The following is a 23,315-nucleotide window of genomic DNA, read 5'->3' as shown; positions in this document are numbered from 1 at the left end:
GTCACTGCCCCAGCAAATTTAAAGCCTGCTCTGCACTTTCGTTGATAATGCATGATCATACCAATACCACGCCACAGGAGAAGGAATCCTCATCGCCAAAAAAGTGAAAATGGGAATTAAAAAAGCAACGGTGTCAAAAAACGAGGGTAAACATCGCAGTAGCTTTTCCCAGTTTAAAGAGCTAATAAATGATTATGTTTTTCAATGGGACGCTGAAGTTGCCTGCTTTATAGAGTGAATCACTACAAATTAATTACTACTAATTAATTAATTATTACACATAGTTCATGCGTTGTAGAGCAATATAAGCACTAGTAAAAAATGTGTGTACATTATGTGTCAAGTTGGAAACTGATGCTATAGGTTAGACTACGACACACTAATGTTACCAATAAAAAATTATATAAACATGGCAACTTGATTCACTAACTTGCTCGAGGGGTAATTACTCATACGCTCACACACTAATGATTTAAAGGTCCCATGGCATGAAAATGTCACTTTATTAGGTTTTCTAACATTAATATGAGCTCCCCTAGCTTACCTATGGTCCCCCAGTAGCTAGAAATGGTGTTAGGTGTAAAACGAGCATTAGCTATCCTGCCCTGCCTTTGAAAAAATAAAGCTCAGACACGCCGATTGGGGATTTTTTCAAAAATACTTTGCCCGTTAGGGCAAAGTATTTTGACAAACTGACCTTCGGACCGTTTTCGGAACATTGAACCGTCGGCATAGTGGCATGTCGATCTAATGGGAAATATTTCGGACCATTGAGACGTCAGAACAACGAGGTGTCGGAATTACGGGCAGGCCCCGAAAGCTGAGCAGTAGGGCAAAATCTGTGTGCGTTCACGTGGGCGGCCGGCAACCACTTCCTGGTCTACAGCCGCTTTTGTATGGAGGTAGATTCGTGATAAAATGATAACTTCAAGTCTTGAAGAGTCGCGGCCAAAGCCGAGTCGAAAGACAGCTGTTCGCCAGCAGCAGCCATTATTGTTTACCTCTAACACGGAACCGTCGCAGCTCTGTTGTCATTCGGCTCGATTCCGCCCCTCACGATCTGATTGGCCTTTCACGTTTTCTGTTTCCAGCAGCGAAAAACGACGACAGAAGGCTAGAAACTCCCTGTCTGCAAATTAAATTTGCTGCCGCTAGGGGCGTCTAGATTTCTAGGCTACTCTGCCGCACATCCCTCAATGAAATGAATGGAGGTGGCGAGTTACCACGCGGCGGTTTGAAAGCAGCTTAAGGGCCCACTAACAATAAGCGTCCATTAAGTAGCATGCCATTGGACCTTTAATGCAGTTTGAAGTTTGTTTGAAATAACGTACCACATCACACACTAGATGAGGTAGTATTGGATGGCATGCTGTCAAAGCTTCTTGGCACATACCGCCTCCCATAGTTGCAACCAGGTTGCAACGTTGAGCGTTGGAGAGTTGTACCATTGTAGAATGTTGTTAGGTGCCATTCATAAAGACATTTATACGTACATGAATATCAATTATAATTTGATCTCTCTCCGGATAAAGGCTTATAAGATCTGGATCACCTTGGAAGAAAACGGAACAGTGTCAAATGCTGTTGCACAAATAAGTATTGACACAGAACTTACCGCATTCTTGATGAACTTGCTGCTGTAGACATATTTAAGGTCTTTTTTAACGAGAGGGGAAGATTTCTCATCAATTTTCGTTAGAATGGCCATTGTTCGAATCCCTTATTACAGAAAGAACAGGTTAGAACAAGTCAACTTTGTGTGAATTATTTAAAATTTTAGAACAAGAGGAAATACGACCCCATTAGCAGTTATTTTTCTTATAACACCAAATCAAACTTAAAACAGTAAATTAATGTTAATGTTGTCATAAAATAACTTTATATTGTTTAGCGTCCTTGGTAGTATGGTAGTTGGTTAAGCAAGTGCAGACAGAAAACATAGAAAGAACTTTGCTAGACCACCAAAGAAAATGTAATCTTACCAAGGTCTCTGGCTGCTAGTTTGACCTCAGCCATTTTCTGAATAATCTTTGGGCCTGCCACCTCAAAGAAGTCGACAGCAACAACAAAGACCAAAATGTGTGCTTTGTCATTTAAAGTGGGTTTTTTGATGTAGGAATCATTTGAGTCATCCAAAGCTTGCTCTTGATCGAACTGAGAGAGAGAAAAGATAAAAAACGGTCTAATAATTACAGGTCTAATATTACTATTACTATTACTATTACTGCTACTATAACTAATATTGTGTGTTCTACAAATGCAAAATGAAAACTTTGAATAGGCTATTTTAACATACTTGGACCACAGAAGTTTGGGAATTTTTATGTGTAATGATACTTGTATAATGCACCCAGAAAAACGGATTATAACCAGGTGACCACTGACAATAGTATACGTTTCTTCACCTCCATGTTAAAACAAAAGCTAGTTTGGTTTGGCATCCATTTCCAATGTGATTGGCCAGTTTATCAGTTAACACCTCATATTTTTCATTTTCTCTGCAGAACCAGTTCACAATGTCACTGTGGGCTCAAAAGGGATGTGGTGTGGGCTGGCAGTGAAAATAGTTAGTGGGTTTGTTCATGAGAAGGTCAGCGACTGGTTATTTATATGGTAGCTTACGGCAGTGATGACACTGATTGAACGATTGATGTGCATTCTCACGTGAGGAGTGCATGGGCGAGCCCTCCATAATATGCAACCCAATCTCACGGAAATACGTGACACTGTCACGTCACGTCATTTAATCTATTCATTCGTGATCTGGGACACCTAATTTCAATTTTTTCGTTCCAAAAGCACAAATTTCAAACTCATTCTAAAAAGAAGTGACGAAGCACCATTTTTTCCGTTGTGGTTTGCCTACTGAGCAGCGAACCTGCATTAAATATATCCGTGAATTGTGACAATTTCTCAGAATCAAAGGTGAAAGTAGAAACGGGTTGCCAAAAGCTGTCACAATGTTAGAAATGTGTGCTTTTTGGCACGAACATTTTTAATTACGTGTCCCAGATCACGAATGAATAGATTAAAAGACGTGACAGTGTCACATATTTCCGTGAGACTGGGTTGTAATATGGGGCATGGTAAAGAGTGCAGATTGATGAGAATGTCTTAGCGCCTGCAGTGCGATCAGGCTTTCTGTGACCATGGCTTCAGCCGCGATTGGGACAAAAGTGTATAGTCTCAGAGGACTTGCTCTTATAATTCATCTTATTTTTTAGTTGAATCATGACCCAAAGCCAAATGCATTGTCAACAGTCATCTCCCCAGTAACAGCCATCAACTACAAGCTGAAACCGTACTCAAATGCAGTTGAATGAAATGTTGCCCATTAGTAACGGTGATGGAGCCTAGTTGTGCAGTTATATGAGCACCTCTCAACGCTAGAACTTTCACTGACCGTGGTATAATAAAAGTTATCAGTAGGTCTGCTCGATTATGGGAAAAATCATAATCACGATTATTTTGGTCAATATTGAAATCACGATTATTAAAACGATTATTTTTGAGTTTGACAACATGTTGTATTTATTCAGCATGTCTCTCCCAAAAATAACGTAGTAACTGAGAACTTTGAAATTTCGCCTTAAAAAAATACACAAAATGGTCAAAAAGAAAATGTTCCAATCTAAAATTATATACAGATATATCCAGCTGTTCTATTAAACATTAAAAAAAAGAAGCGAAAATTAGATTAGGCTATGTTAATTTTGTGATAGTTTGACGCTAAAATGGAAATCGCGATCAAAATTCGATTATTCCCCCAGCCCTAGTTATCACTATAAACAACCATACCTTGTAATCTTCTCTCACATGTCCCTTCATGGCCAGTTTAATGTCCTCCAGTAAGATTCCTCTTTCCTCTTCCAAGCCCATGAGGTCATTGAAGACAAACGGGTAATGTTGTCCTCCTGGCCCGTCTCTTTGGATTCGATGTGTTTTGTACTATTGAAGGCCAAAAATTATTTCCAAACAAATGTAAAATATAAATTAGTAGAAGCAGTTTTTTTGGAGCAAAGACGTGTGAGCATGTGACTGTGTTTCCAAACATCCTACAACTAGCTTTAACTATTTGCAATAGCAAAGAAGGATCAGTAGTTACTCATCCAGGTGTTAATGAAAGGTGTGTGAGGACTTCTTCCTCAATGATCTTACTTTGAGGGTGAAAGTTCCAATGCCGGTTCCGACCTCTGCAGGTTCGGTATACTGGTTTTGACAAGTACTGGCAACAGAATTTATGAAACTGGATTTTCCACTTCCAGAAGGGCCACACAGAAGGACTCTAAGATGCTTGGGGTCGCCACTTCCAAGATGGTATGACTTCAGCCACTCTAGCTGTTCATTTTTTTTGCTGTTTTAAAGAAAATTTCGAAAACATGAATAAGAAACAATGTGTAACCTTGCATAGATAAACTCATGCCATCTTCAATAATTAGATTTAATATTCAATTTGAATATTTCAGGCTGTCTGTGGGATGATGTGATGATTGATCATTACATCATGATCATTTTATGTATTTTTTATTAGATCAGTAATTATTTGATTGTGACAGGCGCAATTTAGGACTCTTCAGGGAACGAGAAGAGTACAGGAGGAGGAGAGAAGAAGAGAGGGAGTGAACTATAGGTAGGGACAGGGCAGGATGAAAACCGGGCTGGGACAGGAGGGGAGATGAAAGGCAGATATGTTTTCCATTTTAATGTTTGCCATTGATGTGTGTTAAATTGCGTCAGCTGAAAAATAAACATACACGAAGCATAAGCAAGCGTTTTCTTCAATGTACATGTTTACTTAGGCTTGTAGATAAAGGAATGTCAATAGTGTCTCATGTCTTGCCTCTGACTTCAGACATAAACAAATCATGATCTTCTTGACGCTCAAAATCAAGCAAAAACTTTTTCATCTATTCCTGATGTTCTTCATCGTTTGCAAATATTTTGTTTCCTCAGGAGGTTCAATAGTAATATCAATATTGATACCTGCAATATCGGAGGCTGCAGTTTCAGGGCCCTATTTAATATTTTTTTTTTACTTTCAAAAGGTATGCATCTAACATTTCTGCAATCAAATAATAAAAAAACTAACTAGCGCTCTAGTTTGAGCTTGATAGGTCTAAGTTCTTGTTAAAGGTCTAACTGAGTTGTGTACTTAGATTATTAGGGGTCCTACGAAAAACGTCAAAAGTTTTAAAAATTTGCTCAGAATAACAGGCAGTAACAATGCCTGGAAATTCAGCATTTAAACAGGCTGCCATTACCAGGAGCAGTACGGTGCAATATGCATGAAACTTGCTACACATGCACCATTCGTCATGATGAACAATTTTCAAATCGCAACCCATAATTCAGATCATTTGGATATAGTTCAGTGACCACAACTTGACCGAAGGCCAACACTCAAACTGATTTGCTGCGGGAGATGGTAAAAGCTGCAAACTCGGCACACATGTACTAGGTGACTGTGGGACTATATATGGTGATCAATTAATAGCAAGAAGGCTAAAGTAGGCAGAGATACATATTCTAAAGAGAAATATACGCATATCTCCATATAACGTAGGCTGGCGAATATGGCTACAAAGAGTGGACTGGATAACAACATTTCTCAGGACATTTAGAATAAAAGTTAAGCTGATCATTGACTCTTTCCATTATGGTCTTATCTTGATTTCTGACACGGACGGTGTTCATTAATGGGAAAAGGACTCCACTGTTAGGATTAAACAACAATTGATCTGTTGAAGATTTGCAGGAAGCTCATGCAAATTTCAAGTCTATATCTGCAAATAAGAAATTGGATGTACTGTTGGAAGTTGCCTATCTGAAACGCAGCATCTCTCCAACGCAGGCTGTGTTGTGGTCACAGCAGTTTGCTGTGTTTTTCCACCTCCTGGGCCTGCCACTCCTCCTGTCTGTCTCACTTCTCACCTGGACCTATTCTGCAATCATGCTCACCTGGTCTTCATCTCCAATCAACTCCCCTTCATAAACCCTTGGATTCCCTGCTGTCGGTGCCAGATCGTACTACGCACTACTGTGGTAATGATACACGCCTGGCTCAAGTATTCGTGTTACCTCGCTCTCGCTCTCTCGTCTCTTGTAGTTTTTGACCACAACTGAACTCTGTTTTCCTCTGCCTGCAGTTATCCGGATCCTTCGCTCCAGTTCGCCTGCCTCGCTCCTTCCCCGGCAACCTCATCCAATACCTGCCTCCCCGCCTCATTCAATAAACCCTTTTTCTTGAATTCATCTTCGTCTCCGTCTGCTCTTGGGTTCAGCATCGTTTAACCATAACAGGCTGGGCATTAAAGCGGTACAGATATAATTTCGCAAACGTCCGTTTTGACAGTGGGTTAGACACAGTATGCTTTAGGAACATGGTTGGTGATTGAATTGATATATTAACTTCTGGAAAACCAGTTTTTAAGGCATACCAAATACCGACCAAGCACACCATAGCTTCTAGACTTCTATTTCTGAAATATTCTCTAATCTTCCCTCAGTAGTCTATATGTCCATGTAGTGTACTGGTATTCCGTCTGACTCATGACCATAGTTCAAGTCCAACCTCCATCCCCCATTCTGTGAGACGTTTGATTGCATCAAATGATGTTTACCATCAGGTATTAATTTGGCCCCCTACTCGTCATACAGTAGGACCCCGTCATGGTTGCTTGCAACTATATTTCAAAAACAACACAATAGATGGCAGCTCAGTTGCCGCCCTGAACCTAACGTGTTTTGGAGCCATGTTTGGAGCAGAGGGGGCGATCTATGGCAACCACCATAGAGTGGCGAAGTCACGCCCCTTCCAGTAGAGCCCATGGGACCTATGAGATCAAAAAATATGAATGGGTTTCAATGGAGAGAAAGCAATTATTTTCTGGTCCCAGTCTTTATATGCCCTGGATTACACATATGTTGATTTTGGATTTAAATGATCATTTTTCATGCAAAGATAACAAAATTCGCGAAAAAGTTTGATAATGTTAGGTTTTGTATGAGGCTGCTTTGTGAACTACAGCTCTTCGCTGTTCTCGACGCGAATGATATACGTCACCACCCGCACTTGGAACTCCGGTACAGACATGGGTGATCTCTCTGCTCCACTTCACCGCTTTTTTCCAAGGGGAGGATAAAAGCATCGAAAGAGGTGAAAACCATTATAAATCGGGGCATGTGGAGAGTTTCAGTTATGCCGATGGGGAGATTGTCGGTCTTGTCCACGCCAGTCGCAGGGAGCGTGACGTCACATACGAGACGTGTAGTCTTTCTCATTGTGTTTTCTCTACAACCTTTAACTGAACAATTGTACAATAAACGGTCAAACTCTTGACATGAAAAATTATCATTTAAATCCACAAACACCATGTGTAATCCGGGGCATAAAAAGACTGGGACCAGAAGATAATTATTTTCTCTCCATTGAAACCCATTAATATTTTTCTATCTCATAGGTTCCATGGGCTCTAACGGAAGGGGCGTGACTTCGTCACTCTATAGCAACTATGAGAGTCACCTGACATGGACGCAGGCCCATTGAAAAGAAAAGGACAAAAAAACGTATGCATGTCACATGTTTAAAGCCGTTATAGTATTTAATAAATTAAATATTAAAATATACATTATGCATATAAATATACAATTATTTAGTTATAATATTATAAGTAGACCATAACTAAACATAACAAGATCTGTATCTGACCATTGACCATCCTCTCGGATATTCTATGGATAAAATTCATATGAAGCGGAGGTGTCTTGCTTTGCCCTGAAGGGGCTTATTTTCGATGCTGACCGGAACGCCGGGTCAACTACGCCGGGTGGTGGTGAGTGAGGTCCCCCCCTTGACTGTAAAGCATCTTTGAGTGTCTAGAAAAGCGCTATATAAATTCAATCAATTATTATTATAATTACGCCGAAGGGTACTTTTCCCTTCAGTGACAGAAGCTAAGGTCCCCTTGCCAACAGTCAGGATTTGATGTTCTCGGAGTGAAACTGTGTTGATTGTAGCCGATTTAGCGTTTTAATACATGAATATTACATATTGTCCAGTCTTAATAACAATACTGTATATATATATATATATATATATATATATATATATATATATATATATATATATATATATATATATTTATTTATTTACTTATTTTTTAATTATACACAGAGACCACCAGACCTCGAAGCAACAAAATAAATATATATATGAACTGGTTGATATGAGTGTGTCCGTTGATGTAGACACTTATATTTCTGTTGAGAACTGAAATATTCTTCGTCATAACTATCAAATCTAACATCCTACACATTCACCGAGAGAAGATTATGCAAGTAAAATGCACATTTCTCGCTTCATTTATTTACGCAAACACTTTAAATGGCGTAACTAAACTAAAATATCTATAAGTATGTCCACCATGTTCACAGAAAAAAATCCATAACTATCCAATAGGAAAGATGATCACAGCGTCTATTAGAGTCGTAGTCGGGTTAATACAGGACTGAATGGACTGCTGGAGCACCCGCTCTGAACGTCAAACATCGCCGGGGATGGCATTACATTGTAGTGAATTGAACCCCCTCTCCGTCTGCAGACTACTTGGGAGGGTACTTTTCCCGTCAGTGACAGACGCTAAAATTCCCTTGCCAACAGTCGCAATTTGACGTTCTCAGAGTGAGACTGTGTTGATTGTAGCCTATTTAGTGATTTAATATATTAATATTAGGGCTGTCAAGCGATTACATTTTTTTTTAAAATTAATTACAGGCTCTGTGATTAATTAATCTAAATTAATCGCATACTTAAATTTTTCCGAGAAAGTATTTCCAATTAATTTAATTCAAGTAAATAATGGCAGATGAGTGATTCAATGGATAATAGACATAATAGACTTTAAAGTTTATTTGGTAGCAAAACATGTGAAAATGCTGGGTTCACGTTGTAGTGTGGACAGGGAAGAAGGAGGCTTTCAGAAACGATGAAGTTCGGTTGCCATGACACTGCCATGATGCTGCCACAAGCTTGCGCTCAAGACCGAGACGCTCATCAAAGAAATGGCAGGTGAAATGCAAATGATGATCTCTCTGTACAATGTACTAATTTATCTCCAGATACATCTCGACATATTGGCTCAAACATATTCGTTGCTCCAACGCCGGAGGCGAGCACTGTACTTGATGTTCTGCAGTGATGGTTAAAAAATCCGAAAGACGGCAGTTCACACCTGGAGCGGCGTTTCTGGACAAGACCGGGTCGAAAATAAATGATTAACCAGCTGATCAACTGTAAATATCAGCTGATCGCGCGCCTGCAATCTAAACAGAGAGGCGTGGCGGAGATACGTAACAATGACAACAACTGTTTATGAAAATAATTTCAGTGTGGAACGTGGATGCAAAACATTCCGAAAAAGATATGAAAACTGTAGTGATATGCGTAGGAACCTGTAAGGAGGTTGGGGAAGGTTTAGGGGTGAACGCCTGTAACGTAAACAAGCATGTAATAAAGTACCAAAGGCTACACTGGCAACACGAGTCTCTCCGTCTATTAAACATGCACAGTATATCATAGATCCTGTTACATGGTGTCAGAAGTGCTGAATCCCATCACAAGCGCCCTCGGAGTTCCTGAAAGATGGTTTGGAAAATAAAAACGGACTTCTGTGCAGTGTAAATGCCGTCGGGGATAAGTTAGGCTAAGCTAGCAGTTAGAAACTAGCAGAGAGAGCCAGCAAGACGGTGAGCGACAGCGTCGTGCGAGCCTGCAAACGGAAAAATGGAGTCCCTGTTCTCAATAAGCCCACCGGATAACTTTGACTTCTCGGACTTCAGTAATTGGCCCAACTGTATTCGTCGTTTTGAACGGTTCCGGAACGCGGCAGGACTGAATGAAAAGGACAAAGAATATCAAGTTAATTCACTGGGTGAGAAAGCAGATCACATTTTGTGCACACTGGGTTTAAGTGGATCAGACCACAGGGCTCTAAACTAACATTTTTCACTGGTTGCACTGGTGCGCCTTACTTTTTTTCGACCATATCGCATTCAACACTGCAGTTTCACAGGTTCACGTTTTATAAATAGCTGTCCATATAGGCAATATTGACTTGTAAATGATGAACTAAGAATCTGGTCAACATAATGTTCTTTATTTGAATATTTGCAGAAGAAAGGTAATTTCACTGAAACATTTTGGTGCTGTAAGTGCTTTACTGAGCTGCAATTTAAACTTTAAACATCTGAAGATAAATGAAATAAAAAGAAAATCTAAATTAAAAGTGCAAGTGTTTTAAACTGAAACTTCAAACTGAACATCTCATGGCTCCAGGTCTTATGGACTATCCTCAATTGCAGTCACATGCCCCTCTGATGGCCAACTCATGTAGTTTGGCCTTCTTGATCTTTGGCAATAGCCCGGGCTATTATTTGTTTTCTATCACTGAACTTTCGAACAAAACTCTTGCTCAGCAACGATGGGAAATAGCCTACTATCAAATGCATTATTTAAACCAGTATGAATATTACCGTAGGCCTATATGTTTACCAGGCAATTGAATAAGCCTGCACACACACACAGGCACGCACGCACGCACACGCAGAGTGGTAATCGGGAGAGTTGGGAGAATTCCCCGTGGCCCGTTTAACGTTTCGGGCGGCGCCGGGTCAACGTCGCAAACAAATCGGTTTTGTCTAGAGGGGAGTAACTGAGCGCCCCCTCCCGAAGTGGTACAGCCCAGGTCGGCCTTGAACTGCGATTGGTCAGAAAGACGTAACAGCTAATGACAACATTGAACTCAAATGCAGGCTCGAACAGAGTGACACACAAACACACACACACACACACACACACACACACACACACACACACACACACACATAGTTTTTCACCCGCTCCGTATCCAGCTTATTCCATGCTTAAAGCACCCAGGCTACTATGCGGCGAGCTGGGGCTCTCATGTTCTCCCCTGCGGTGTATACCTTGTCCGCATCCCCTGCCATCCAATTGTCATACGATTCATGCAGACTGGTTTTGAACGGCTGATTCCATGGATGTAGCCTACTTTGCGTGTGCCGTGTTTTTCCGCCGATGTGGCGAAGCTGTATGGTTATGCTGTTGAGAGCTTAAATAAATGCACGATATAAGTTGACTATGAACAATTATTGAAGTTTAACATTTTGTTCAGCAAATTTGACAACTGACAGATGCAATATTGTACCCTGTGAAAATCGTAAAATTCTGACGAGTATTCTTAAATGAAGTAGAATAAACAGGAATATCTGGACCACGGCCAATCAGAGGGGGGTCCCGCTCTTCATTATCTCTGATTGGATTGGACCATGATATGGGCCTTTCAGAGTCGCGGAGGTTTTTTTTTTTTTGAACGGCTGGTTGCACCGGTGCGACCTCAGATTTTTTTTAGTCGCACCATTGAGAAATTAGGTCGCATGTGCGACCAAATTGGTCGCACTTTAGAGCCCTGGACCAGAAGAAATACATCGTGGCAAGAAATGCTTTTGAAAAATACTTGATTTGCAAACCCAATGTAATATACGAAAATTCAAAGCTTGGTTTAACAAACGATGCCAAGAGCCGGGGGAAATGGCTGAATCTTTCATCTCTGCAGTATATAAACTAGCGGAACACTGTCAATATGGCACACTACAGGAAGAAATGAGTCGGGACAGATTAGTGGTAGGCTTGAGACACAGTGGACTGTCAGAGAAGCTGCAGATGGACAGTGAAATAACACTGGCAAAAACTGTCCTAAAAATCAGACAACATGAAGAAATAAAAAAACAGCAACCAACTGTACATGACACAACTAACAATGACCAGAGAGAAGCAAACGTTGACATGGTGAATTCAAATCAAAGTTTCACAGACAAAGTCAGACAGGAAAAAGCACATACAGCAAGACTCAAAAGGAGTTTCAAAAAGGAGAGAAGAGCTGTGGCCGGTGTGGAAGAACACCTGCACATTCCCTCAATAACTGTGCGGCACGGGAAGCAGTGCAGAAAATGCCATAAGAAAGGCCATTATGCAGTTGTATGCAGATCAGGCAGAGTGGATGCAATTCATGAGCCAGATGTGGAAGTTGTTTTCCTGGGAGCAGTGTCGGCAGGTGAGCAGCAATCATGGAAAAAGACGCTGATGTTAAATGGGCAACAAACCACCTTTAAGCTGGACACTGGTTCGGAGGTGACAGCCATTTCACCTACAGTCTACTCAGAAAAACAGCATGGCATACTAACAAGAGCGGCGATGCCGCTATGTGGACTTAGCAACAACCAGCTTAAAGTGAGAGGTCAATTTAATGGCACAATAACATTCAAAGACCGGACCACAACTCAACCTGTTTATGTAATAGACAGGTTGGCCACACCTCTGCTTGGCCTTCCAGCAATCAAAGCACTGCAGTTACTGCGACCAGTTGACTGCATTCAGGAACTGTCAGCAGACTTCAAGAGCCAGTACCCCAACGTTTTTACAGGCTTGGGACGCCTGCAAGGGGAGTACAAAATTAAGCTGAAAGAGGACGCCAGGCCTTATGCTTTGTCACTGCCACGTCGGGTACCACTACCATTGGTGGACAAAGTTAAAGAGGAACTCCAAAGAATGGAGAAAATGGAAGTAATTGCACCCATCGACGAGCCCACAGATTGGTGCGCAGGGATGGTGGTGGCATCAAAGCCCAACGAAAAAATCAGAATCTGTGTTGATCTAACCCACCTAAATGAGTACATCTGCTGTGAGAGACTCATCCTGCCTGCTGTTGATGAAACCTTGGCGAAGCTTTCAGGTGCAACAGTGTTCACAAAACTCGATGCTACTGCAGGATTCTGGCAGGTGCCCCTGCACCCAGACCACATTCATCACACCTTTTGGAAGGTACTGTTTCCACAGATTGCCATTTGGAATCTCATCGGCACCGGAGCACTTCCAAAAGCGGCTGACACAGATGCTGGCAGGACTGGAAGGGACCGACTGTCATGCAGATGACATTCTTGTCTTTGGGACGTCTCGTGAACAACACGAACACAGGCTGCACCAAGTGTTGAGGCGACTCCAAAAGGAGGGGTTGACACTCAACAACGACAAGTGCAAGTTTGCTGTGGATCGGGTCACTTTCCTGGGTCACGTCATCAGCGCACAGAGTATCGAAGCAGACCCAGGTAAAATCAAGGCAATCACAGAAATGCCCACACCTAAAGAGGTTGCTGATGTCAGGAGATTTTTGGGCATGGTTAACTATGTGGGGAGGTTTTCACCACGTATCGCTGAGCTCACACAGCCAATAAGAGACCTGCTGAAAGCAGACAATGACTGGGCCTGGGGGAGCGTGCAGCAGCGGGCATTCTAGGAGCTGCGTCGAGAACTGAGCTCACCCGCTGTCCTGGCACAGTACTGCCCGAACAGAGAAACAAAAGTTGCAGCAGATGCTTCCTCATTTGGGCTCGGAGGGGTTCTGTCTCAGAAGCAACCATCAGGGGACTGGCGTCCAGTTGCCTTCATCTCACGCAGTATGACAGAGGCTGAGCGTAGATACGCCCAGATTGAAAAAGGGGCGCTGGCGTTGACATGGGCGTGTGAGCGCTTTTAGTCTTATCTAGTGGGGATGGACTTTCTCATACAGACAGACCACAAACCCCTCATCTCCCTACTGAGCAGATCATCTCCCTTGATGAATATCCCCCACGCGTTCTGAGATTCAGACTGCGACTACTCCGCTTCACATACAGAATTGAACACGTGCCGGGGAAAAATCTTGTCATAGCAGACGCACTTTCCAGGGCTCCAATCCAAACCGCGCCTACAGAGGAGGAAAAGCAGCTGGAGACAGATGTCAGGTTACACATCAACAACATAGTGGAACACTTACCTGCATCAGAGGGGAGACTGGTTCAGATCAGAGCCACACAGGACACAGATGATGTCTGCAAAAGACTCAAAAACATGGTGCAGACAGGATGGCCAAACAGAAAGGCTCTCCCAGCAGAACTTCAACAGTGCTGGCAGTATCGCCAGGATCTGCCAGTAGCAGACGGACTGCTAATGAAGGGCGAAAGACTCGTCATCCCAGTTACTATGCAAGAGGAGATGCTCGACAAAATTCATGAAGGTCACCAGGGCATGACAAAATGCATCGCCAGAGCACAGCAGTCTGTACGGTGGCCAGGTCTGACCAAACACATAAAGCAGAAAGTGGAAAACTTTGTAATCTGTGCAAAATAAGTTCACAATGCACCAGAACCACTGCTGATGACCCCATTACCTGCTAGTAGTAGCCAGGTAGCCAACCTGGCCACTACTAGCAGGTAAGTAGCCAACCTTACCTCCACCACCACAGGCCATGTAAAGGAGAAGTTGAAGGCCATATTCGCACGCCATGGAGTCCCGGAGACTGTCGTCACAGACAACGGCCCCCAATTCTCAGCAACTGAGTTCACGGACTTCGCCAAAGAATATGACTTCAGCCATGTGACCAGCAGCCCCCGATATCAGCAGAGCAACGGGGAAGCTGAAAGAGCCGTGCGGACGGTGAAATCTCTCCTGGGGAAGGGAGAGGATCCACACAAGCCCCTCATGGTTTACAGGGCTACCCCATTGTCACATGGATCATCCCCAGCACAGCTGTTGATGGGTCGGCATATCAGAACACCTTTGCCCGTTAGCCAGGAGAAACTACAGCCTAAGTGGCCTGACCTCCAGACCTTCAAAAAGAAGGATCAAGACATGAAGGAGAAACAAACCTTCTGGTTCAATAAAAAACATTGTACAAAAGAAAGACAAGACCTCAGACCAGGACAAAGAGTCTGGGTGAAAAACAAAAGCCAGTCTGGAACTGTCAGTGGCCCAGCTCCAACACCAAGATCTTACAACGTTGACCTACCCTCTGGAAGTCTACGAAGAAAAACAGACTACACATCAGGGTCATTCCAGAGACTCCTACCATGACAAGATCAGCGCGGGTCATAAGAAACCCAACTAGGATGGACTTGTAATCACCAGTCTTATACAGTTAGGGAGCGTGGTTACACAGGGCAGAATAATCCCTGCACGGCTCCCGGGTATCAGGTAGTCCACCCTGACCCCTAGACAAAATGATAATAATAATAATTATATGTTCTGTGTTCTTGGTTTTGGTTAAAGGATATAACACGTCACATAAGTGGGTTTGTCTCAGGTTTATAGTGTCGAAGATAAATGTTATACGGGAGAGTATGTTTATTGTTAATTAAGAGTATGTTTATTGTTAATTATTAATACTCAAAGAAAACGAAAGAAATACTGGTACTTCACTAAAAGGGGGAGATGTAGTGATATGCGTAGGAACCTGTAAGGAGGTTTGGGAAGGTTTAGGGGTGAACACCTGTAACGTAAACAAGTAAAGTATCTCCGTCTATTAAACCTGCACAGTAGATTATAGATCCTGTTACAAAAACGATAGTGTGGACGGAGATCGTTTTCATTGCGGATGTGCGTTTTTACATTTACCCGGATTAGTGTGGACGGGGCCTTATGCTGTGTCTGAAATCGCGCCCTTACCTAAGTGCACTTACATTGAGTGCACTTCATTATCCCTACAGTACACTTACTTATAGGCGCAGTGGTCTCATTTCTACAGTGCACTGTCAAAACAGCCTTCGCGCACCTACTGGAAATGAGTTTGGCGGTTCTTCTTTGGTGGTATTTTTAGTTTGTTATTTTTAATTTTAGTTTGGCTGGATAATAAACTGGACTGGACAACACACACCAGCTACCTGTATGGGAATCTCATTAGAAGATTAGGAGATTGGAGTCCTTCCACATCTGCAGCAAACTGCTGTGGATGTTTTACCAGTCTGTGGTTGCCAGTGTCCTCTTCTACACTGTGGTGTGCTGGGGAGGCAGCATATACAAGAAGGACACCTCCAGACTGGATAAACTGATCAGGCGGGCCAGCTCTGTGGATGGTATGAAGTTGGACTCACTGGTGAAGGGAGGAGGACACTGGACAAACTGCTGGACATTATTGACAATGCCAGCCACCCCCCTGCACACCGTCGTCAGCAACCAGAGGAGCCTGTTCATTGGAAGGCTGCTCCTTCCCATGGTTTGGACCAACAGACTAAAGAACACCTTTGTCCCTCATGCCATCACACTCTACTACTCCCACCCGGGCGGAGGAGGAGGAAATAGAGGAAATAGAGTAAAGAGGACGGAAGGGAAGGAGTGGTGCACTGTGCAATAACAATAATCTAATCTACCCACATACATACCTGAACGCTATTCTTCTTTTTTTGCAATAACCTAATCCACCGCTTAATTTAACTGCCAATTTAATTTATTTAACTGCTAATTTCTGCGAATGTCATTTGTCATTTATTGATTTATCCATAGTATGACAACACAATGCCATATACAGCCATATATTTATCTATATTTATCCTCTATAGAGTTTCTCTACATTTCTTTTACTTGAATCCTGTTTTACTTCTATTCTTATCTCTACTTTTAATATTAGCTAAGAGTTTATTCTTTACTGATATTGTTTACTTTTTTTGAACTGTGGGTAATTCCCTGAGGGGAAGTCTGCACTGATGCAGATTCACGGAAAGGGCTCGGTAAGTGTGGACTCAAACCCTCACGTCCTTTAGAATTCGACATTGGGACAGCCCTAAAGCCTTAATAATTTCCCGAGGACGCGCAACAAAGTCCGTGAGTCCGGACATTGGGATTGGGCCATAGGTGAAATATAAAGGCTATACTAATCATTATACTTAATGAGGATATATAGGCCTACTCAAGGGCGTAACCACGCATTCTTTGGGGGGGTCGTGTCCCCCCCAATGTTGCGAAAATACTAACCTGTCCCCCCCAATATACAGAAGGATAAAATGTAAAATATATGTTCTCTTTTTATGAACCCTGTCAATGGATCGGTCTCTTGTTATGTCTTATTTATTTTCAATTTATTTAAGTGTGTGAATCCCCACTCCTAATTGTACACTTGTGCGATTTAGTTTGAAACCACCTCGCGACTTTCTGCGTTGTCATGGTTTTTTAAGACAGTAAGTAACACAGAGAGAGAAGGAGAGAGACAGGCATGCTGAAAGCAGTGCCTGTAACGTTATTTAACGTGTTGGAGAGGATGTAACGGACAATTTAAGGTTACTTAAAAAGCGGATAAAACTGGTTCAGCAGCCGAGCGTACACGTTTTTCTCCAGACAATTAGTAGCTTGATACCGAGCTAAATGTGTGAGCAAATAAAACGAGTAGCCTAATTAAAATATGAGTTGCTGTTTTTTCTGATAAAATGACGTGTGGTCACAATGCAGGCATCACAGAGAGACAGGGAGAGAGACAGGCAGGCTGAAAGCAGTGGCCAGACAGGGACATGCTCTGGACATGCAGGTGATAAGGTGAGAATTTTGAATGCGAGACTAGACAGCCTTACAACATTGTTTATAACCTGGGCCTACATGTCAGCAATACATAAAAGTAGCCTACTTCTAATACAAGCAGAATATATAGACCAAAATGATCACGAAGGTCAGCCACTGTTCTTCTGATAACATAATGACATGTGGTCACAATGCAGGCAGCACAGACAGACAGGGAGGCAGAGAGGCAGGCTGCTTTTTTTGTTAAAGTCTGTACATCACAAAAGTACATCAGTAGTTGTCCTAATTAAAATAACATTAAAAAAACATAATTTGGGTATGTGGTATTTTTCCATTGGAAGCTATCCTTTTTGCTACAGTACTACTGGAAGAGCATAATTGTAATTGGTAGGTGTGTTTAAGGTCAGTAAGCAACTAACCAAAACAAAGTGTGTGTGTATGCAGACCCGTCGCCAGACCTGAGTCTTAAGGGGGGCATATCAAATGCATAGGGGGGCACAATTATTATTAGCCTACAGTACGTATATATCCTTCCACTCAGACGTAAACTTGTGAGTTAGGTCCTTTTCAAAAGCAAGCTGAATCAGCTGGGCCTTGCGTCTGTGCAGCATACCGCGCCGATGCTCTGAGGAGACGTTTTTCAACGTGGAAAATTAGTTTTCACACATTGCTGTGGAAGCTCCTAAAGTTAGGGCAAGGGTGTAGGCTGTGAGAACAGTCGGCATAGCCTGGAGTGCACAGTTGAATGTGCTAAGGATGTTTGCTATTGTCCATTTTCCGTCTTCGGGGGGAATCCGGGGGTCATTAATTTTCAGTTCCAGCTAATAGCAGGAGAGGGATTACCTTTGATGGGTCCAGGAAATTATTTGACTGATTATTAGACTGTTGGTGGGCTTTTCAACCACTTACGAATATCCATGATGATGAACTAGAAATTAAAGTAAGCAGGGGCGATTCTAGGTTCTGACTTTTTGGGGGGCTCAACCCCAGGAAGCCACAGGTGTATATGAAGCATATAAAGTCCTGTTTTATTTACACATTTACTGAAACAAATTGGTACAACATGTACAAGATTAATAATATGAGAAACATACCACTATTTCGGGAGCAATAAACTACGTTGTCTCACTTTCAGGGACCCATACATTTTTATAAAACTTCTGATGCAAAAAAATCTTGTTCTGATGCAAAAAAAAAAGGGTGCTAATTTTTGTTTTAGCGTACACGTTTTTCTCCAGACAATTAGTAGCTTGATACCGAGCTAAATGTGTGAGCAAATAAAACGAGTAGCCTAATTAAAATATGAGTTGCTGTTTTTTCTGATAAAATGACGTGTGGTCACAATGCAGGCATCACAGAGAGACAGGGAGAGAGACAGGCAGGCAAAACCGCTGAAACAAAACCGCTGGCATTATTTTATCAGCTGTGGGGGTTTTCATTGCCATAACAACGTGAGCTAATCAACAAGTACAACATGTTCTAGACCAGTGGCTCTCAATTATTTTCTGTCATTCCCACCCTAGGAGACTGATAATTTTTTGCGCCTTCCCTGAATTGAAATAGCCTACTATTGAGAACCTGCTAATATTTATTTATTTAGATTAATAAAATTAGCTGAGATAACCTCTGCAACAACTTAAAACAATTTCCAAGTTCAGTTTATTAACTCAATTTGTAACATTTAAACAAGACTGCTAAGTCTGTGTGAATCTCAAAACAGAGAAACAAGAGCATATGATTCACTGGGGTTTGCATTTAATTAAAATAATTTTTTGTCAGCTTGTCAGCTTCATCAGCTTATTCCCTTTCAAAAAAAAAAATATATGTTCATCTTTCAAGCATGAATAAAGACACCAAGTCCCTCTGTCATGACTTTGTACGATCAAAATTCTTGTAAAACTTATGACCCTTGGTATTATGTTTATTTGAATTAAAATAAGTGACTTATTAAAATAAATAAAGGGTGTTTTCATGAGCCTCATAGTATTAGAACATGTGGTACTTGTTGATTAGCTCAGTTGTTATGGCAATGAATACGCCCTCAGCTGATAAAATAATGCCAGGGTCTTTTTTCAACTGAAAATTGGCACCCATGTAAACTTTTTCTGCTCCTTGCACCTTATCATGCTTATCATGTTACGCAGAATTACAAGCCCCTGCCGACTAAAAAATGAAGAAATTCAAGAGGCGGCATAGTTAGAATCGCCTTGTGGTCAACTGTTATCTAATAGTCATCTGACAGATTATGTCAAGATTTTAAAATGATTATTATTATTATTAGCTGGTCATGTTATAACACAGCTGGTAATCGTGGATTTTCTGATTAAGACTAGCAAGCCTTTTTGACAGACAAAACACGCAACGGTGAATTATCAAATATAATTCACCGCCGGAAGTTGTGAAGGGCCCATGCAAGTGAACGGAGCGTTAATAATATAAATAATTAGATAATATATACATATTTTTTTCTTTTTTTGAGATCTGTGCCTCAAGTGGGGGGGCACAAGCATTGTGGGGGGCGGGCCCGGCCCCCTACGGCCCGCCCATAGCGACGGGCCTGTGTGTATGTATGTGTGTGTGTGTGTGTGTTTATAACCTGGGCCTACATGTCAGCAATACATAAAAGTAGCCTACTTCTAATACAAGCAGAATATATAGACCAAAATGATCACGAAGGTCAGCCACTGTTCTTCTGATAACATAATGACATGTGGTCACAATGCAGGCAGCACAGACAGACAGGGAGGCAGAGAGGCAGGCTGCTTTTCTTGTTAAAGTCTGTACATCACAAAAGTACATCAGTAGTTGTCCTAATTAAAATAACATTAAAAAAACATAATTTGGGTATGTGGTATTTTTCCATTGGAAGCTATCCTTTTTGCTACAGTACTACTGGAAGAGCATAATTGTAATTGGTAGGTGTGTTTAAGGTCAGTAAGCAACTAACCAAAACAAAGTGTGTGTGTATGCAGACCCGTCGCCAGACCTGAGTCTTAAGGGGGGCATATCAAATGCATAGGGGGGCACAATTATTATTAGCCTACAGTACGTATATATCCTTCCACTCAGACGTAAACTTGTGAGTTAGGTCCTTTTCAAAAGCAAGCTGAATCAGCTGGGCCTTGCGTCTGTGCAGCATACCGCGCCGATGCTCTGAGGAGACGTTTTTCAACGTGGAAAATTAGTTTTCACACATTGCTGTGGAAGCTCCTAAAGTTAGGGCAAGGGTGTAGGCTGTGAGAACAGTCGGCATAGCCTGGAGTGCACAGTTGAATGTGCTAAGGATGTTTGCTATTGTCCATTTTCCGTCTTCGGGGGGAATCCGGGGGTCATTAATTTTCAGTTCCAGCTAATAGCAGGAGAGGGATTACCTTTGATGGGTCCAGGAAATTATTTGACTGATTATTAGACTGTTGGTGGGCTTTTCAACCACTTACGAATATCCATGATGATGAACTAGAAATTAAAGTAAGCAGGGGCGATTCTAGGTTCTGACTTTTTGGGGGGCTCAACCCCAGGAAGCCACAGGTGTATATGAAGCATATAAAGTCCTGTTTTATTTACACATTTACTGAAACAAATTGGTACAACATGTACAAGATTAATAATATGAGAAACATACCACTATTTCGGGAGCAATAAACTACGTTGTCTCACTTTCAGGGACCCATACATTTTTATAAAACTTCTGATGCAAAAAAATCTTGTTCTGATGCAAAAAAAAAAGGGTGCTAATTTTTGTTTTAGCGTACACGTTTTTCTCCAGACAATTAGTAGCTTGATACCGAGCTAAATGTGTGAGCAAATAAAACGAGTAGCCTAATTAAAATATGAGTTGCTGTTTTTTCTGATAAAATGACGTGTGGTCACAATGCAGGCATCACAGAGAGACAGGGAGAGAGACAGGCAGGCAAAACCGCTGAAACAAAACCGCTGGCATTATTTTATCAGCTGTGGGGGTTTTCATTGCCATAACAACGTGAGCTAATCAACAAGTACAACATGTTCTAGACCAGTGGCTCTCAATTATTTTCTGTCATTCCCACCCTAGGAGACTGATAATTTTTTGCGCCTTCCCTGAATTGAAATAGCCTACTATTGAGAACCTGCTAATATTTATTTATTTAGATTAATAAAATTAGCTGAGATAACCTCTGCAACAACTTAAAACAATTTCCAAGTTCAGTTTATTAACTCAATTTGTAACATTTAAACAAGACTGCTAAGTCTGTGTGAATCTCAAAACAGAGAAACAAGAGCATATGATTCACTGGGGTTTGCATTTAATTAAAATAATTTTTTGTCAGCTTGTCAGCTTCATCAGCTTATTCCCTTTCAAAAAAAAAAATATATGTTCATCTTTCAAGCATGAATAAAGACACCAAGTCCCTCTGTCATGACTTTGTACGATCAAAATTCTTGTAAAACTTATGACCCTTGGTATTATGTTTATTTGAATTAAAATAAGTGACTTATTAAAATAAATAAAGGGTGTTTTCATGAGCCTCATAGTATTAGAACATGTGGTACTTGTTGATTAGCTCAGTTGTTATGGCAATGAATACGCCCTCAGCTGATAAAATAATGCCAGGGTCTTTTTTCAACTGAAAATTGGCACCCATGTAAACTTTTTCTGCTCCTTGCACCTTATCATGCTTATCATGTTACGCAGAATTACAAGCCCCTGCCGACTAAAAAATGAAGAAATTCAAGAGGCGGCATAGTTAGAATCGCCTTGTGGTCAACTGTTATCTAATAGTCATCTGACAGATTATGTCAAGATTTTAAAATGATTATTATTATTATTAGCTGGTCATGTTATAACACAGCTGGTAATCGTGGATTTTCTGATTAAGACTAGCAAGCCTTTTTGACAGACAAAACACGCAACGGTGAATTATCAAATATAATTCACCGCCGGAAGTTGTGAAGGGCCCATGCAAGTGAACGGAGCGTTAATAATATAAATAATTAGATAATATACACATATTTTTTTCTTTTTTTGAGATCTGTGCCTCAAGTGGGGGGGCACAAGCATTGTGGGGGGCGGGCCCGGCCCCCTACGGCCCGCCCATAGCGACGGGCCTGTGTGTATGTATGTGTGTGTGTGTGTGTGTGGGGGGGGGCGGGGCAGACATTACATTATTACACTATTCCTTTAGTTGTGAATTCAAATGGTCAATGTAGTCCTCGAAACTATGTTCTAAATGTCCACATTTTCATATATAAATATAGAATTGTAGGCAATGCACTTAACAAATAATAATAAAAAATTGGACCCCCCCAATGTCTAAACCATGGTTACGCCCTTGGGCCTACTTACCCCCAATCCAACGTTCTCCAAGTTGGTATGCGATCTATGGAAACATTTGGAAACATGGTGTGAAAACGTTCAAATATTAAAAGTTGCTTCCATTATTAAGGGCCTATAGGCTATATTCACTGTGTTAGAATGTAGATAACCTGCATTGAAGCACGAAATCACTAAAAATCAACAAAGAAAAAAAAACAGAATTAGTATTTTTCGAAGATAATGTTCAACATAACTATAACCCAAACTTTTTGTTTTAATGTTTATTGTTCACTAACCTCCGCCCATATTGATATCGTTTATCGTCCAAAGTGGAAAAGAGTGTGGCGTTGAATCAGCAGCACATGAAGAATGATACTTAAGTGATACTTATCTGTCTTACATACATGCCTTTTCACTTTCACTTTTTCCCATTTACGGGAAACCATCTGACACTTTCACTTTCAAGGATAAGCGGGGCGTCTTAAGCGCCCCGCTTATCCGCCAGCGTCCGACCGACCGATCGTCACCACAAGTCATAAAAGAAGGATAACGTTTTTGATCTCGGAAAAAACACTAACTCTGAATGCCCAAAGGCTGTGCTGGGTTTCCCAGCTTTCAAAAAGGAAAAAT

At 41.5% G+C, this 23,315-nt stretch overlaps 1 protein-coding gene across 3 annotated transcripts in view; it reads right to left on the bottom strand.

Annotated features, from left to right (window-relative positions):
* The window catches only part of LOC130371161 (interferon-induced protein 44-like), a 26,936-nt gene extending 3,621 nt beyond the window's left edge, over positions 1–23,315 (bottom strand). Inside the window, exons 1-8 of one of the 3 annotated variants that reach the window (XR_008893134.1) lie at positions 22,982–23,315; positions 22,856–22,876; positions 22,716–22,749; positions 9,810–9,889; positions 4,159–4,354; positions 3,799–3,948; positions 1,983–2,154; positions 1,616–1,719 (exon numbers count right to left, since the gene is read on the bottom strand). Coding sequence is in view for 2 of the 3 variants with exons in the window: in XM_056576834.1 (XP_056432809.1) it covers positions 1,616–1,719; positions 1,983–2,154; positions 3,799–3,948; positions 4,159–4,354; positions 22,716–22,749; positions 22,856–22,876; positions 22,982–22,991 (687 nt within the window). In the remaining variant the exon portion in view is untranslated. The remainder of the gene's footprint in view (positions 1–1,615; positions 1,720–1,982; positions 2,155–3,798; positions 3,949–4,158; positions 4,355–9,809; positions 9,890–22,715; positions 22,750–22,855; positions 22,877–22,981) is intronic. The other 2 variants (XM_056576834.1, XM_056576843.1) reach the window with 2 other exon arrangements.

This window comes from Gadus chalcogrammus, chromosome 2 (assembly GCF_026213295.1).
Source record: "Gadus chalcogrammus isolate NIFS_2021 chromosome 2, NIFS_Gcha_1.0, whole genome shotgun sequence".
NCBI lineage: Eukaryota > Metazoa > Chordata > Actinopteri > Gadiformes > Gadidae > Gadus > Gadus chalcogrammus.
This window is presented reverse-complemented; position numbering and strand designations above follow the sequence as displayed.